This window comes from Crocodylus porosus, unplaced genomic scaffold (assembly GCF_001723895.1).
Source record: "Crocodylus porosus isolate Cpor-Errol unplaced genomic scaffold, CroPor_comp1, whole genome shotgun sequence".
In the NCBI taxonomy this organism is placed as follows: Eukaryota; Metazoa; Chordata; order Crocodylia; family Crocodylidae; genus Crocodylus; species Crocodylus porosus.
Genome location: NW_017728907.1, coordinates 46,086,195 through 46,103,378, shown reverse-complemented (window position 1 = coordinate 46,103,378; position 17,184 = coordinate 46,086,195). Strand labels below are relative to the sequence as shown.

General features: G+C 55.9%; 1 protein-coding gene across 6 annotated transcripts in view; it reads right to left on the bottom strand.

The window, feature by feature from the left end:
• The window catches only part of RNF220 (ring finger protein 220), a 223,520-nt gene that overhangs the window by 61,680 nt on the left and 144,656 nt on the right, over positions 1 to 17,184 (bottom strand). For all 6 annotated transcript variants that reach the window (XM_019531308.1, XM_019531310.1, XM_019531309.1 and 3 more), the window contains exons 3-4: positions 16,521 to 16,566; positions 5,839 to 5,934 (exon numbers count right to left, since the gene is read on the bottom strand). In XM_019531308.1, the coding sequence (XP_019386853.1) occupies positions 5,839 to 5,934; positions 16,521 to 16,566 (142 nt within the window). The remainder of the gene's footprint in view (positions 1 to 5,838; positions 5,935 to 16,520; positions 16,567 to 17,184) is intronic.

Genomic DNA, 17,184 nt, shown 5'->3' with positions numbered 1-17,184 from the left:
CCCGCCAGGCGCCCGCGATCAACCCCCAGCGGCCGCCGCCATGTTGGCCCCGGTCATGTGACCCGCTGCTCAAGCGGGGTGAAAGTTCACCGGGGAGCGAAGGCGGGCGGAGGTCCCCATAGCAACCGGGCCCACTGCCTATGGTGGGGCAGCACCAACCAGCGCCCCCCAATTGAGAGCCAGGGGGCGCCCTCGGGCCGGGGGAGCCGCACCCAATGAGGGAGCAGGGGTAGAGTTCCGGGTAGAGTTCCCGGTCCAATCAGTGCTTGGGCTCCAGGGATCTCAACCAATCGGGGGAGGGGGTGGCTGGAAGTGTCAAGGCTTGGGGCAGCTGACCTATGATCCCCCCAGCCCCCCCTTCAGGGGCTGCTGTAGGCCAGCCACATCCCCCCACGGGGCCAGCAGCATCCCCCTTCACGGGCCACCAGCATCTCTCCGTGGGGCCACGAGCACCCCCACGGGCCACAAGCACGGGCCACAAACATGCCCCCTCACAGCCACGAGCATCTCTCCATGAGGCCATGATCACCCCCCCCGGGGCCACGAGCAGCCTCCTCACAGGCCATGAGCATCCCCCCATGGGGCAACAACCATCCCCCCCACGGGGCATTAGCATCCCCCCCACAGGCCAAGAGCATTCTCCCCATGGGCCACGAGCATTCCTCCACGGGACCAGCCCCATCCTGCGCACAGGAGCCCCCAGCCCACCCTGCAGCAACCCAACCTCAGGGAAGGGACCCGAGGCTCTTGTACTGGCTTTCCGCTGCCGAGGCCTTTGGGGACATGTTTCCAGGCACCCGCAGCAGCTGCCGCCTTGCTCTTGCAGCCTAAATGCAGAGGTTTTGCCCCAGACAGAAGTGGGCTATGGGGCGAACCCCGCCAATAGCACAAGACCCACCATACATCACGATAGGGGTCTACAGAGAACTTGCCCCTGACCCCAGGGAAACGCCTCTCACTGTTTTTAGTGCAAGCAGATGACAAGGAGCAATGGGCTCAAGCGGCAGCAAGGGAAGTAAAATGCAGATTATTGGGGGTGTTTTTTGTGTTAAAAAAAAAAGAGTAATTCTTGCTTCAAGCAAAGCCTCAGCTGCCAGATTCGTTCTAGTACGGTAAGCCAGGTGTGCGTGTGTTTTATTGGTGTCTTGTTAGAAGCTTTATCCATATGATCTGATGCACGCGGGTCGTCAGTGGAATATCCCTTAGTGACTCCAGCCAGAACCCGCAGCATCACAATTAGCTGGTCTTTGTCCTTCTGCATGCAGAGCTCTCGCACAACTCAGAGTTTAGTGGGCTCCAAAGGGAATTCATCTCCCCTCTCTCATTCAAGCACACAACTGCTACCGGGGCGGTGGGGGGCAGTTGCATGTTATCCTTGAGTAGGAAGAGCAAAGACAAGGCCTGTAAAAACGAGGGCAGGTTGAAGCCATGAAAGTGGGGAGAGGGAAGTGGAAATGAAGCTCTACAAAAATAATAAAGGATGTTTTAAGCTCTCGGTCAGTAGCTCAGTAGCTGAGGCGGCTAGGATGGATATCAGAGGGGCTCACGTGCCATGATACTCATGAAAGAAGAGGGAATTTGGCCTGTTGGGGGTGCACCCTGCTCCGCTGCCACCTTTTGAGGCCCCAATCCCTGATTTACAAGATCAGCCCCCCGTGCTGGGAAGTGCAAGTGCCCAGGTGTTGGGCGCACCCAAGCTCAAGCTCGTAGCAGGAGAAATTCCAATGCAAACTTTAACTGGCATGTTGCCATCCATCTGCCCCGGCCGAGATACAGGCCAGGCACTACCTGCATTGTAATACGGGTGTATTGAAATTCCCACTCCTCCTCCCCCCTTTTTCCATTTTTTGCCTTTCACTCCACAGTTTTGTTTGCAGATGCCTGTCAAGTAGCAGGCAGCTGCTCTGCGTTGGCTACAAACACAGCAGGGCACGATTTCAATCCCAATAAACCCGTCTCCCCGATCCTTCTTCCTTTCACAAAAAACTTCACGGTCGCTTCTGAACACCAGCTTTCGTTTGGTTAAGCCACAGCTACATGTCTGGCCTAGTCTCTGCTTTTCATTGTTTCTACTAGGGCGAAAGCAGAAAACGTGTATTTTTTTGCCATAGGGAAGCATTCAGGATTGACGCAGCTAGGGACCTTTTCCAGTGCGGACTCGTTCAATACACTGCAGGTCCTCCCTGGGAGCCGACACGCAGTCCTGTTTTGCAGCTCAGGGATGAAATCCGAGTCGCTGATTCCTGTTTCCACACCCTTAATTAATTAAGCTACAAGCTGGGTAAATGCTGTCACCCTTGTGGTCCAAACAGCAGAGAAAGATTCAGCTCTGCTGGGCAAGGATTTTAGTCCTTCCTCTGCTAATTACTCAGCCACAAACACCCCACGATGGGCTCCCCCTAAACGGGTTCAGGTGCCCTTGCCTCATAGAGAAAGGGTCTTCAATGCTATCTTTAAGGCAAGATGAGTGGCTCACTGTAGTGTTTGGTCTTATTTTCCCCCTGTTGGGTACAGGGCTGGGGGCTGAGACAGCATTACGGGAGGCCTGTGCAATCAGTTAGGCTTGGTTATGCTCTCCCCCATGCAAAGCCTTGCCAGATACGTGACCCTAGAATCAACGACCACTGATTCATACCCTGTTCCCTTCTGACTAAAAGCCTAACACATGGCATTCAGGGACGGCTTATTTTCCCATCATAGTTTGGTGCATGGGGCTGGCCCTGGCAGGCATCAAATCTACAAGGATCTGCTCTTGAGCCTCAGCAGATGGGCATTATGGACACTTAGAGGCCAAAAACTTGATCCCAAATCTTTCCTGAACTCAGCTTGGGTTCATCTTTGGTTTTGTCCCCTTTTGCTGGATCAGATGCTGCTGCAGCCTTGTGAAAACAGCTCTTCCCATGGGATTCCCATCACTCAAGACACTGAAACCCTTGTAAATTCATCTGATGACAGTGATGACCAGCTCAAAGCTGGCTGAGCTCAAGTCCAAGAGTACATGGCTGCATTCCTCATGGATCTTGGAGTTGGAGGATTACGGAGCTAGCACGGGTAGGTCCAATGGCACTATGCTATGCTGCATGGATGTCCTCTGAAAACCTCATGACATGTACACCCTTTAGAGCCAGGTTGGTGCCAGCGATCCTATCCTGCCACTTCCTCCAGGGTTATGATGCCTGGAGCAGCTCTGACCTCACCCTTGGGTCCTCACCAAAGGACCTTCCTGGGCACTGCACCTGCGTGGTCCAGATGACACTTGGATGAATTTTGTGCTATACAGATGAGAGAAGTGCTCGGTGTTTTGAAGTCAAATGCACGCTTGTTATTTTTCTATTACTGTTCCCAAATCTTCCTCTCCACTAAACATTTGCTGGGCAGGAGGACGTGATGGCCAATAAAGCCAAGCCTCGGGAATTCACCTCTGAAAATCCACCTCCCTGAAATCAGTGCTGCACAGCATTTTATTAATATATTGTATGTTCTCTATTAGGTCATAAATAACCTAAGTAACTTGCAAGGCAAAATTACCGGCACTGCAGCGCTAAGGAACATATATAATCACAGCACACGTCTCCACATGAACAGCTCAGTTCTGCAGCCCCTGAAGTTGCGAGGAGTCTCCCCCAAAAGGATGGGGAGATCAGCTTCTAAATGACTTTACTGCTCTCCAGCTTGGGAGCAGTTTACAAGCTAATTATAAACTCTCCCCTAATTGTGGAGAGGCCGGAGCCTTATTTACATGAAGGCATCATTATGGCTGCATTGAAGCTTTATGAAGCCCTGGCATCCATTGGAAGTTCCCTTTACGCTGCCAGAGCAACATAAAGCAGCCACGGCATAAATGAAAATCAGACCCCAGAGGTCTTCTTTCCCTGCAGTGCAGACGTATCGCTCCCATTACGTATTTGCATGAAGGGGCTGCAACCCTCCATAAAACACGCTCGCAAACTTCCAATGCATTAGAGACAAGCTGGACTCAGCACATGCAGGAGGCTTCTGCTGAGAAGCTGGGGACTGAAGTATGGCACCATAAAAATTTACAGCTGCCCTGGATACAAGGTTGGAAGGGCCCTCGTGTTTCACAGGGTGGGGGGCAGCGAAGCTGTGAATTCAGGGGCGCTGCCATTGTGTGGGATCAGCCTTCAAGAAAAGCACAGGCATCATAAGAAAGCTGGGCTGGAAGGGATCTCGCAAGGTCATTTAGTCCAGCCTTTATTCATTTGAACAGAAAGCCGGGGAGGAAGGCGTGCTATTTGGACAGGGTGAAGTTGAGGGGAAAGATATCAGAAGTGGGGACGAGCTGCTGCTGGACAGGGCTTGGGGCACTGGAGGTCTGGGCTCCATTTGGTAAGAGAGGGAAGACGTGCGCACCGTGTCGGAGGGCTGATGGTTTTACCAGCCTGTGTTTAAGAAGGTCTTCGAAGCGTGCGGGGCAGAATGGGAACAGACACACATTTCTTGCAGCATTTAGACAGAAGTCCGCACGCCATTAGACCTGATCTTGAGCAGCCTGGACAGACCCCATCATTCGAAGGGGCAGGCTCAGGGCCTCTGGATCTTACTGTCCCTTCCCACCTCTGCACCTGCCTCCACACCTCCCTTGACCTTGACTGGCCGGTGTTGCAACAAGCTGCAGGTACGTACAAGTCCTCCCTCCTCTCTGAGGTCTGCAAGCTCCTTTTAGATGCTCTGAGAATCAGTCACTTATTATTCAGAAGCCACCTATAAATGGACTAGGTTGTCCCAATGAAACCAAGCCCATTTTTACCCTCCCAACCCTCTGTATTGCACAGGGTCATCACTTCGACTATGTTAGGAAGCCATACACATGCAGAGGGCTCAAAAGGAGCAGGCTTTATAACAATCACTGCAACGGAAACCTGAGCCAGACTTCCCACTGCCAAAGCTGTGACTCAAAAGTGAGACACTTAAGGCTGTGTATCCCACATGGGCTAGGGGCAGGTGCTGGTATCCTTTTCCCTTCTTCATTTCTGTAGCCCCGATGGGCTATGAGTTACTGGATCTTTACTAGTCCACTTTGGACTGGCTGGTACCTATCCCCAGCCTGGGATCAGTGCCATTTGGAAGGGAATTTGGAGACAGGGGAGGAAGAAGGGAACATTTTCCTGGGCTCCATCATCCATATTACAACATCTCATACAGATATGTCCACCCCTTTGAATCATACATGCATAATTCAGGCTCAGCTCTATGCCCTCAATCTATAACATGAACGAGGTGAAAAGTGTCTCTGAATCTGCACTGAGCTGCACTAAGCCCACATGGTCATACTCTGACCTGTACGGCCATGTGCCACGCTGCAATACAACAGGTGGCTTCGTGGCGTGCTCATGGGGCAGAGGCCTGCTGATTGCTCCTGCTAAAAATGTCACTTGCCTGACGTAGCCTTTATCCTAACTGGTGCTTTTCTACGTGAGGACTCATTGGGCCCTGCAAACACCAATCATGGATATCCCCATGCCACAGATGGGAAGCTTGAGGGAATGCATGGAAGTCATGAGACCAAGGGTACATCAAGAGAGGGAGTTGGAGAAGCTGGGACTACTGCCCAGGATTTCTTGGCTTCCGGTCCTGTGCTAAAAGGAGCCAGGGAGGTAGAGGGAGTGAGGCACCTTGCTACAGCTCCAGAGGTGTGAGATGCAGGCCAAAAGGATGCCCAAAGGACCAAGCCATCCCTGGGTACCTGGTCAGCAGAGCAGCACAGTGGTGATGCTTGCATGCCGCTGGCTTCAGACACTGCCATACCTCTACCCCACTAGCCCAATGGCCTGTTTAGGTGTGATAGTGCCCGCTGGTCTGTCTGCCCGGCTCTCTCACCTGGTATCTGTCCGAGTGATGGATATCGTCCGAGGAGTGAGGCGATGCTGTCGGAGAGTCCCCTTCCCGCTTGATGGAGGCCGACAGCAGGATGGACTGCAAGAGAAAGGGAGCAAAGGAGATGTTTAGCCCGTAAGCAGCGCAGCGCTTCCCTGCGTTCACTGGAAGTGTCTGCTCTTTGGTCAATAAACGGGGCTAGAAGCCCAGCAAGTGGGTGACAGGCTCCACTGAGGGTGGTGGTTTGGCCTCTTGGCGTGCAAACTGTACATGCCACCGTGCCACACGCAAAGGCTGGGGTGAGACTGAGGCAGCCCCGGCAGGGCTCACACCCCAGCCCTGGCCCTTCATGCAGCTGCCAGTGCACCCTAAGGAAGGGCTGGACTCCCCCACCCCAAACAAGGAGCGTCGTAACCCAGCCTCCCATGTTCCCCGGTCATCCCAGGGCATGCCGGTGTAAGAAGTGTTGCATGGGAGGACAGAAAGGCGCATAGTCTAGGTTGATTCAGCAGGCGAGAAACCCTGCACTGCATCGTCTCTCTCATAATCCCCGACTGACGTTCTGCGTACAGAGCACGCGCCAAAGCGTGCAGTGAGGTCACATCCAGGCTCTTAGTCCAAGGTCAGGAAGCATAAGTGCAGCCTCTTCTGACAGGGGAAGAGAGATTTGATGTTGGGATCACACACACACCCTGGAGAATTTATCCGGGGTTTAGTAATGTGCGCAGCACACACGTGCTGCCTCGGAGATGCCACACAACGCCTGTGAAATATGTGGACACAAAACCCCATGTCAGAAACCACTCCCGGCATATGGCAAAGGATGGCAGAGCAATGTGAAGCGACAGGAAGGAGCACTGTCTGCCAGCACCCTCAGGAATGAGCCCCACCATGAGCTGTAACTGCTTCATCATTAGCAACTGGGAAGCATCGTTAGCTTCTTCTTCCATCTACTTCATCATTAACAACTGAGAAAAACTCAGACGTGCCCTTTTAAGCGGGATTAGCCTAAAACCATCATTTTTAAGGCTCATTAAGGGTGCATGTCCACACATGCATGCCCTTAATGTGCCTTAAAAATGGCAGTTTTAGGCTAATCCCACCTAAATTGAATACCTGCTTAAAGCAAGTACCAAATTTAAGCTGGCATGGTTAAGTCACATTAGCCCACGTGTAGACACTTAATGTGCATTAATACAGCTACACATGCACTAACGAGGCTTAATTATGCCATCCTAAATTTTATAAGCTTTAATGTGCATTAGCAGGTCTACATCTAGATGCACGCCTAAGTCATCTTAATGCGCCTTAAACAAAGGCGCATTAAGTTTAGGCGTGTGTAACTGCACATGTAGACACACCCGATGTGACCTCCTGAAGTCCCTGCCAACCCTCATTTTCTAAGTCAGAAACACGCTGATAACCTTCACATCATCCGGGGAGGGGGGTTGTCTAAATTCTCTGCACTACAAAGTTTTATGGGAGATTACCAGAAGAGGCTGACAATAGAGAGAAGATGAACTGAACCTTTTTATTAGGAGAGAGGAGGGAAAAAAAAAACCCCTACGACAAATACACAGCAGTTCAACTTTTGCAGACAAGAGATGGTGAAAAGAAGCTAACTGCAAAAATAAATACACACTGTAAATATGACTCTCCGGCTCTTTGTTTCGGAGGACGTCGGCTGGAACAACCATAAATGACACAAATGCCTGTGAAGGGAAGCCAGGCTATCATCTGAATTGGACAGGTCAAGTGCGGTCGCAGCACTATTAAAAGATGTAATGCTTTGGAGAAAGAGGAACTTTCCGGAAACGTTTGCCTCCGGGCTGAGGTGAAATGTGGAAAAATGTGCTTTTGGGGAGGTGTTTTGGAAAGGTCTGAGCGGTGGGAAGCCGCCCGCAGCACTGACTGCCAGCAAGAAATGGGGCCCTGGGACCTGGGCTGAGAGCAAGGCAGGCGAGGACCCGCCGGGGTTGCAGCAGGGTGCTGGGCCCATGGTGCTGAGCTGGGGCTGGGGCTGGGATGCCAGCCTGATGCTTGGGGCCCACCGGCCTGTGGAAGCGAAAACGAGCTGACTGCGCCTGCTTCGCCCTGGAAGTTTGCAAGCCGCACAGGGCAGAGGTTGCTGCAATGCCCAGCACGAGGAGGAGGCGACTAGCATTGCTGGAATCCAGTTTTTTTGGGTTGAAATCTCACGTCTGGGGCCAAATCGGTTTTGACTTCTATCGCCGGAGCACAGCTCAGTCGCTCCGGGCTGTGCGGCGCTACCACCAGCGCGTCTCCTCCCTCCAGACCCATCAGCCCGGGGCTTCAGACACTCCCCACATCCACGGCAGCATCCTGCACGCAAGCCCCACCAGATGCCTCCTGGTTTCGCTTGCCCCCAAGCCAAAGGAGTGAGCTACAGGGAAAGCCCCGTCGCCTTGAAGGACTTGGTGCGGTTAGCGGGTGAAAGCCTGGCCCTTGTGCTGCGGGCAGGCTGACCCCTGCCAGTCTGCAAACGCCTCTGAGGGTGAGGATCTCGGCTGCAACGGAGCTGCGGCCCTGCCCTGCGGGACCTGCGCCCAGGCTGGGAGCGAGGTGAAGACGATGGATTTTTGCAGGGCTCCTTGGCAGACCTGCCTGAACCCCGGGACAAGAGCAAGGAGGGATTTGAAAAGCCCAGCCCTGACCCGGCAGCGTCTGAGCTCCCTCTTGCACCTGAGCTCAGGGGGACGTCCCGGCGCGGGGGGGGGTTAAAGACATTTCCTCTTCCAATTTATTCAACAGGAGGAGGGAAAAACCCAGACGTCTTCCCCTGCCTCAGTGACAGACGGACTGACGGACCCGCTCGGCTCCCCCCGCCCCGGAGCTGCTGGCCGCTCTCATCCAATACGATTATGTGAAAAATGGCCGGGCGAGCTATGGAGACAGTAAATTAAACGTTATGTATTAGTTTTTAGCGTGTGGGCTTGGGAAGGATGCCGGCCCCATTTATTCCACAAACCTCCCGAGCGCCATGGCGATGACCTCTGGAAAAACGCAGGGCTCAGCTAATCCCAAAGATGTCAATCTCGAGGCCTCTTCTACATACACTTGCCGTTTAGATTAATAAACTGTCTATTTTTAAATTGCGTGTGAGCCTTTCCATGCTAAGTGCCTCGCCGGCATGCTGAATGCAGCCTGCGGGACGCCCGGTCACACGTCCCCCGCGCTGCGTTGGTGCATGGCATTTCCCTGAGCTGCGGGGAGCACGGCGCGTCTCCGGCCGCGGGGCTGGGACTGGTCCCGGGGCTGCCCGCTAGGACCCTGGCGCCACTGGCTGCAGTCAGCACGCCTCGCTGCCCCGGCCATTCTGGGTTCGCCTGCACGTCCCGTCCTTTGAGGGGCATCTCCCAGACTTGCTCTGCTCACCCGGTACCACCGGTGTACGTTCCTTGGTCAGACTGGAGGGAGGGTGGCGTGACATCCCCAAGGCTGCACCACCGAGCTGTAAGCCCCGTCCAAACCCAGGCTCCACACAGAGCACTGTACATCCCGAGCTGTCCTAAAGCTGCTCTTCCTGCATGTTAAACGCCCGGCGATCCCCAGGCTGCAGGGACCGGCGCTGCCGCATCCCCCGAGGGACCTCGAGACAAGGAGATGGATTTGTTCCAGGCAGCGGGGGGGGGAGCGGGGACTCTCACCATCATTTATCCGGGGTGAGTAACAAAGAGGGACGGGCCCAAAGCTGAAGCGCCAATGCAAGCTTTTTGGCATGTGGTGGCCTGGGAGAGGAGATGCCGAAGACTCGGTCCTGAGGCTCGGGAAGGGGCCGGCGGCCGGATGCGGGCATGCCCCGACGCTCACCCCATTGCAGGAGTTTTGCTGTGCTTGTGACAGGGCCTAAAACAGCAAAGCGGGTGCTTAACACAGGGCACCGAATGAAAACGGCCCCAGCCCAAGTCCTCTCCACATCTGTCGCTCGCATCCCCGGCGCCCACCTCTGGCAACATCTGGCTCCGGCACCAGTCCTTGCGTTACCGCGAGCCCTGAGAGCACCGCTGGAGCACCGTGCCCCCGAAATCCTGCTGCTATGGCTGGGACTGTATCTTCCACCCCTGAAGCAGAAAGGCTCTGCAGCCAGGGACCGACCGGGCCAGCAGACCTGGTGACAGCACAGAGACCGGTGAAGCACGTGGGCAGACCGCGCTCCAGCCCTGCTCCTGCCTTGTACGCGCGTGTTTTCGGGTAGCGTGGTGGCACTAGGGGCCACCTCCATTGCTAAACCAAGCTGCATTCGTGTGGGAGCTGTGGCAGCCAATGCACGTGGCCAGCGCTGGTGGGAGAAATCCAGTGTTTTGCAGGGGCTAACTCAGGCTCTGAGTGCACCCTCCCATAGCTCCCTCGTGATGGGCTCGTGGCAGGCGTGACCTTGGCATGTGCGCAGACATGCAACCACCAAGCAAGCCGCAGACGTGGCCCAAAGCCCCTGGTTATGTCCATTGGGAACAGCAGCACTCACCCTGCCCCGCTGACATGCCCTGCTCACTGCCCCCATTTTTCCATGGGGAAACCACTTCCAGCAAGATCCCCGCCCCCCAATCCACTCCAACCCAGCACCTGATCTGCCTGGGGTCCCTACCCCGTGCCAGGCCCTGGGTAGAGCCTGTCGCCTGGCCCCAGTGGTTTTGGAAAGCAAAGCCAAGGCCGTGCACAACCAGCAGCGCAGCCTCATATTTCTCGCGCCCCTTTAAATCATCTCTCCGGCGGGGGAAAGGCGCTCTCTGCAGAGGTGATAAACCCTCCAAGGACCAGCCCCGGCATCCCACCTGGGGCGAGCTAAATAAAAAAAGGTCACCAGCGCTTTTTAAACATGGACAAAAAAGCAGTAAAATGTGTTTGGGAAAAAAAAAGCCGGCATTAAATCATGACTTTTTGCCTGGCTCGCCTCATTAAAAGTGGCCTTTTGGAAGGTAAAATTATCATTGTAAGTGATAAGATCTTTAAGAAAATAATTCACGGCTTCTTCACCCTTTAATATGATAGCCGCCACCGGCTAATTTTTTTCTTAATGGCAACGAGGCCATCAATCTTGTCCAGGCTGCATACTCGCTCAGGCTCCCTCCCTCCTGCCGTGCAGGGCGGCCGTGGCTCTGGCTGAGCTCACCGTAGGGATCTTTTACTTTCTTCTGACCCCCCCGCCCTATGCTTTGTCCATCACTGCTTCTTCTGCTGGAGTCGGAGGGAGGTTATCTCCCAGGAGCCTCTGCAGGAGCAGGATGAGCTAGGAGCACGTGAGGGTGATGCTGTGTGCATGCTGTGTGTATGTGCCTGTATGTACACAGTACAAGCAATCCCTGGGCAGACAGCCCCTGCAGAGGCACGGATCCCAGTTAACCGTGTGTGATGCCCAGGCCTTGTGCTCACCCATCACCCAGAGGTGCATTTCACTGGATCTCCGGCCCTGGGGACCCTGCCACTGCAGGGCTCTGGGGCAGCAATGGACCATCCTGCAGCGAATCCAGTTCAGTTAGAACTCATGTACATGCCACGATTTTTGCCCTTTCATGCACGGCGACTGCACGTCTGTTTGCATGACCATGGACGTGAAATTTTAATTTGTGGTAAGCCAAACTAAATTACTTCTGGAGGAGTTTTACTTTACAATGCCATAAAGTCTTTTAAAATGTCAGGAAAACCCGCACGTGCAAACAGTAACGCTGCTGAACCACAAGAAAGGACACATTTAGTTACATGTACAAGAGCCCTAAATGTTGGGTTTGTCTGAGACGGCTTGGACAGGGCTGATCCTGCCTCAGGAAGGGCTTGGACTCGATGTAATCTCTGGAGCTCCCTGCTAGCCCCACTTCTCTAGGATTTTTATGAATTAAAAACAATAGGCAGGTTTTGAATAAATTAAACCTCTGTCCCTTGAACTGCTCAGCTCATGGCAACGGTACCTGGAGCTCAGCGGGTCAGTTCGAGCAGCCCGAGGGGGCTCTACTTTGCGCTGGCTGCAAATGGCTCCTACAGAAAGCCAAGAACCAGCATGGTACGGGTGTCCCGGCCATGCAGCGCCATGCCTCACGGGGGTGAGAGTGTGCTGGGTATGTTTATAGAACTAAAAAAGCACAACCAGGTGTATCTGTGGGAGCAGTGTATTTCTGCAGGCCTGCACGCCCACGTACAAACAGTGCATTGGTGGGGTACACATGCAGCTCCCTAATCCTTACGTGTGCACACGATTGAGCGTGCCACTGGGGTGGGGGGGAAGGTGTCCATCCCGGGTGCAGCCAGAAATGGCTGGAAATGGCGCCCCGCCCCCCATCCTAACCGCCTTCTCCATCTCCCATCGGCAGGTCAGGTGTCATCGCAGGAAAGAGGCTCGCGGCTGTCGCTGCCATTCGCTGCCTTTCAAGGCCAGTCATTTGAGACTATTAAGTGCTGGACTCTTGCTTTCTGATAGCCCCGGAAAAACACAGGGAGTCTATTTTTCTTAAACAATCCATCACAGCTGCTGTCAGCAGAACAAATACCCTCGCCCCGCGTTTTATACATCTCTATGGCCTGGGTTTTTATTTTTTCCTTATTTTGGCACAAAGTGTTTCCTGCCTGATGCGTTGGGCTTTAACTCTGCCGTCTAAATAGGTACTTATCACTTAGCATGGAGGTGATGGCTTGACATGCTGGCTGCCGCCCGCCCTCCCCTCCGCCGCGGGGAAGCAGTCAGAGTGTTGCTAATAGCTGTTATCACTTGAGAACTGTAACCTGAAAGCCACGTGTGATACCGTGCTGCGGCTCGGTCCCCCCAGCCAGCTTTTATGCTATTGCTTGCAGTTCCCTGATACCGGGATGGTCCCGCTACCCTCGTGGAAACTTTGCCAGGTGTCCAAAGCTGCTCCTGCTGGTGTCCAGTCAAGGTGTGGGTGTCTCATGGCCATGAAGACACGTCCCCCTGTTCCTGCAGACGCCGGGGGTCGGAGCTGCACACCGCGCCTGTCCTTCTCTCCCAGGCCAATGCCAGATGACTGGGCATTGACAGCCTTGGCTGATATGCCCTGTGGTAGTCTGGTCCCTGAAAGCCTCTGTGTCTCCTGGGAGAAGACGGACCGGGAAATCTGTCTCCATAGCTCAGTTGTGCATTGAGGGACGATGAGGCTCAGACTTATTAAGTGACTCTCCCAAGGCCACCCACTGAGCCTGGGGCACAGCAGTGCTTGGACTAAGAACCCAGGAGTCCTGACTCCCAGCCCCCTGCTCCGACCACCGTACAATGGCCCCGAGGAGTTAACCGGCCGTGATGGCGCAGGGATCTTGTCAAGGTCTACGGCTCTCAGCCTCGCCTGCCTTCAAAGCTCTTTCTCCTTGGAGGGCTTTAGTGGTCAGATTCCCCGCCGGGTGCAGTAATTCTTCCTCAAACCGCTCCACGCTGCTGTAAAATAACAGGGAGGTAGCACCGCGGCCCTGATCCCAGCCCAGCCAGAGGGCTGCATGCTGTACGCTGGCCGCCTGCCTATTGGCACCCTCTGCCAAGTCAGGACAGACCCAAACCCCGGGGGTCTTTAAGAGGAGGCTTCATGCCTACCTCACTGGGATCATTTGAGCCCAGTTTTTCTCCTGCCCAGGCGGGGGGTCGGACTTGAAGATCTACAAGGTCCCTTCGACCCCACTTCTGCGATTCTATGAAACACTAGGGTAGATGTGCACCTTATAGACTGCCCAAAGTAGATGTGCATCTAGCACAAGCTATCCTGGCCTGGTGCTTGCTTCAGCAGAGGCTGTGTGAGCAAGGCCCTGGTGCGGCTGAGCTGGGCGGACAAGCTGCAAGTCGGGGTCCCTGCAGGGCGGGGGGAGAAGCCTTCCCCTGCTGCTGCCCCATGCCCTCCTCTTCACACAGTCTCATCCCTCCCTTGTGCCGCTCGTGCCCAGACTCCACAGGCCGACGGCTCCCTGGGCTCTGCGGTGCTGCGCTGATGCTGCCACGAGCAGGGCTGGGATGGGTGCACTCTCCATCTGGCTCCACGCGTCTCCGCTTCGATGACTAGAGAGATGCTAAATGCTTCCCCCCTGCTCAGACTGGTGGACTGGGGTGGGTTTTGCTTTCCTTTACAACAGGGGCATGGCCACATGGAGTTTCTTGAGCAAATATCGACAACGTTTAATTGAAGCAGCATGCTGGCGGCTGCAGCCCCCCTGCTTGCCCTGTGCTAGGTTAGGGGGTTAGGTGTGTGTTGTCTCGAGGTGACTGAGTTGTGTTGCTCCGAGGTCGGACACGGGGTTTGCCTGGGCTGGTTTGGACAGAGCTGATCCTGCCTCAAGCAGGATGTGACCCTGCCAGCCCCGCGGCTCTGTGACTCAGCTGTCCCCAGCCTGGGAACAGCAAGGGCTGTCTCCACCCCTTCAGATGAATCTGTGGCCCCCGCCGTCCTCCCTTTCCTCTCCCAGGCGCCCCTCGTCCAGCCCTTCCGTCTCAGGACATCACAAAAACCACAGATGGGGCCACATCAGAGCATGCACCAAAGCCCCAGATCCCTGGGACGTGCCTCCCGGCTGCAGGGAGAGCTGTGGGGAGACCTCCAGCACCATCGTCTCTGCCGGCACCTGGGCTCGCTATGCCACGCTGCCCGGGTGCAGAGAGGGGCTGGAGCTGCAATGCCAATCCCCACCGGTACGGATACGCCATCCTTGCTCTGGCAGCTGCAGCACAGGGGAGCACCGCTGACTCCCGGGGTTATTTGGAGGCCTCCAGACCCAGGGTACAGGTGGGACACGTGGCCGTGACCATCGGGCCGCTGCCAACGGAGTCAGGTTGACAGCAAATGGGTCCTGCCTCTTGGTGTCACCGGACTGGGACATCCCTGACCACAGGCACGTCCCAGGCCTAGTGAGGGCCACGGTCCGATCATGCTGCTCGTGGCTGGACCGGACCTGGCGGCCTCATACTCCATCTTGGACAAGAGGAAGGGGCACGGTGCATCCCCTGTCCCCACTGGCTCTGCTCCAGGGGCCCTGAATACCTGGAGCGCGGCACCTCTCCATACCATGCTAGGCTCGTCCCCAAGCAAAAGCCACTAAGAAATCCTGAATCGTCAGAGGCTGAGAGGCTTTCCTGAGTGGGGCAGGAGACATTTCCAGCTCCCCCTTCCCACCCCCACCCTCCAGCTCCTTGAAGTTAACATCCCTGGCCCAGACGTGCTGGGCAAAGGGGAGGGGTAGGCGCGGCGACCGGTCTCGTTTCCACTGAACGACTCTCCAGCCTGGTTTAATCCCCGTGCTCCACGCAAGGGAGATTCTCATTTCAAAAGCTCGGCCCTCCCGGGAGACGCGCCCTGCCTCTTTATCCGGCATCTGTCAGCGACTGGGGGTCTTTGCCACCAAAGAGCTGATCTGCCCCACGAGCCGGCTCCACGCTCGGCACTGCGGAGTCACCAGCATCCAGCCCTGACGAGCGGGGAGAGGGGAGCCTGCCGGCCACAGGACCTCCACCCTGCCCGTGCCCTTCCTCGCTCCTTTGTGCGACAGGCAGCAGCCTCCAAGACCCCGGCTTCTCCCTCCACTGGCTCTTTTTCAGGTATCAGGGCCGGCCTAACTGGAGCGATGCCAGGCAGGGGGTTCAAACCTGCAAGCTGGCAGAGCTCCACTTCCACAATGGGGGTGGGCCAGGTGCCCTGGGCTTTGGGGAAGCCCCGTTCCCTCCCTGAGGATCAGTTCCCACGGTGGAAACGTGCGTGGTGATGCGGGGCTGGAGCCTCGGCCGGCAATCCTGAGGCAGCGCAGCGCTATCGCGCCCTATGTGCTGCTGCCATCGCTCTACCCTGATGCAGCGCAGTGCTATCACCTTCCCACGTGCTGGTGCCATCGCTCTACCTTGATGCAATGCAGTGCCATTACTGTCCTACATGCTGCCATTGCTCTACCCTAATGCTGTGCAGTGCTGTCGCCATCCTGCATGCTATCGCCATTGCTCTACCCTGATACAGTGCAGTGAGATCACTGTCCTACATGCTCCTGCCATTGCTCTACCCTGGAGGATCTGAAAAGCAGCCGGAGGACCTGGGAAGTGACAAGGGGTGACACCAGCCCTGCAGGCAGTGTGTATGTGCACGTGCTCCTTTGAGGCTGGCGAGCTAGGTGCTGAGGCTTTGCCTGTGGGAAACGAGGGGAGCTGGGTGTCTGTGCTAATGAGCACCTTAGTGTCAGTGCAACCCTGGGGAAGCCGCTGCTCTTTGCCTCATTGCTCTAACCTGTGAAATGGGCGCACCATGATCAGTGACCACCTCCCATTTCTTTGTCTGTCCATCCATTTGTCTGGCCCCAATCACCCCAGGGTTATGTCCATGCAAACTCTTAGCATGAGAGCAACAGGTCCCAGCCCCAGAGCTGGTGGGGCAGGTGGGCGATGCAGGAGGGCATCTGCCGGAGATGTAGCACAGCTCTCGGCATGGGTCGGCAGCTCTCTCTTCTCCCACAACGCCGCTCGCCCGTCTCTCCCCAGCTGGCGTTTGGCTCTGGCTCTCGCCACTCTCACGCCCGGGTTGATGGCGTGAGCTCTGTGTGTTGGAGCCGCTCTCGTTAGCTGCAATCTGGAGCTGTGGTGGCCTCCCCGTCCTTTGGCTGCAGGCTGCTTGGAGCCAGCCCGCGCCACACCACAGACAAAGTGCGAAATTAGCCCAGCGCACCCAGGAGAGGCCTGGGACCGTCAGCGGGGAGCGGGGACTTACCTTGGGAGTGCCCGACGCCATGGCCTCCTTCAGGATGGAGTTCTTGCTGCCAAGAGAGAAAAGGCGAGGGTTAGCTTGCAAGCAACAGCATCCTACAGGCACAATACCCTGGGGGGGGGCATGATAACCAGGCTCTCCTGCACGCACAGGGGGTCAGACACCCACACCCCAAGAGCGGAGCTAGCCCAGGATGAGGCCCGAGGGGCAGGGGGGAGCAGAGTGGGGTAACCGCCTAAACACAAGGAGATGAAGGCAAGTGCTGGTGAGAGGACATGTGGATCCCCTCTCCCTACTCCCCAGCGCGGGGAAGGAGGGGCTCACCCAGCTCTTCCCTGCGGGAACGCGGATTTAATCCCGCTCCCCCCTGCAGACAGGTGAGCCCCCGAACAATTACTCGTCCCCGCACCGTGGCGGTGGCGGCGATCGGGCCCGGGCAGCGATGTTTGGCTTATTAAAGTAATCTCTCTCATGTAAATTCTGCCGCGAACACGCCGCAAACAGCATTAGGAAATAAATTATTTCCCCCTGATTCGATTTGTCGGCGCGGAGCACCTGCAGCCGGCAACCAGGCGCTTGAAATATGTTGCCAGCCCGGTGTCTGCGCGGGTAAGTACCTCGTGGTTGGCTCCTGCCACGCCGCGGCTCGGGGGAGATGATGGATGGG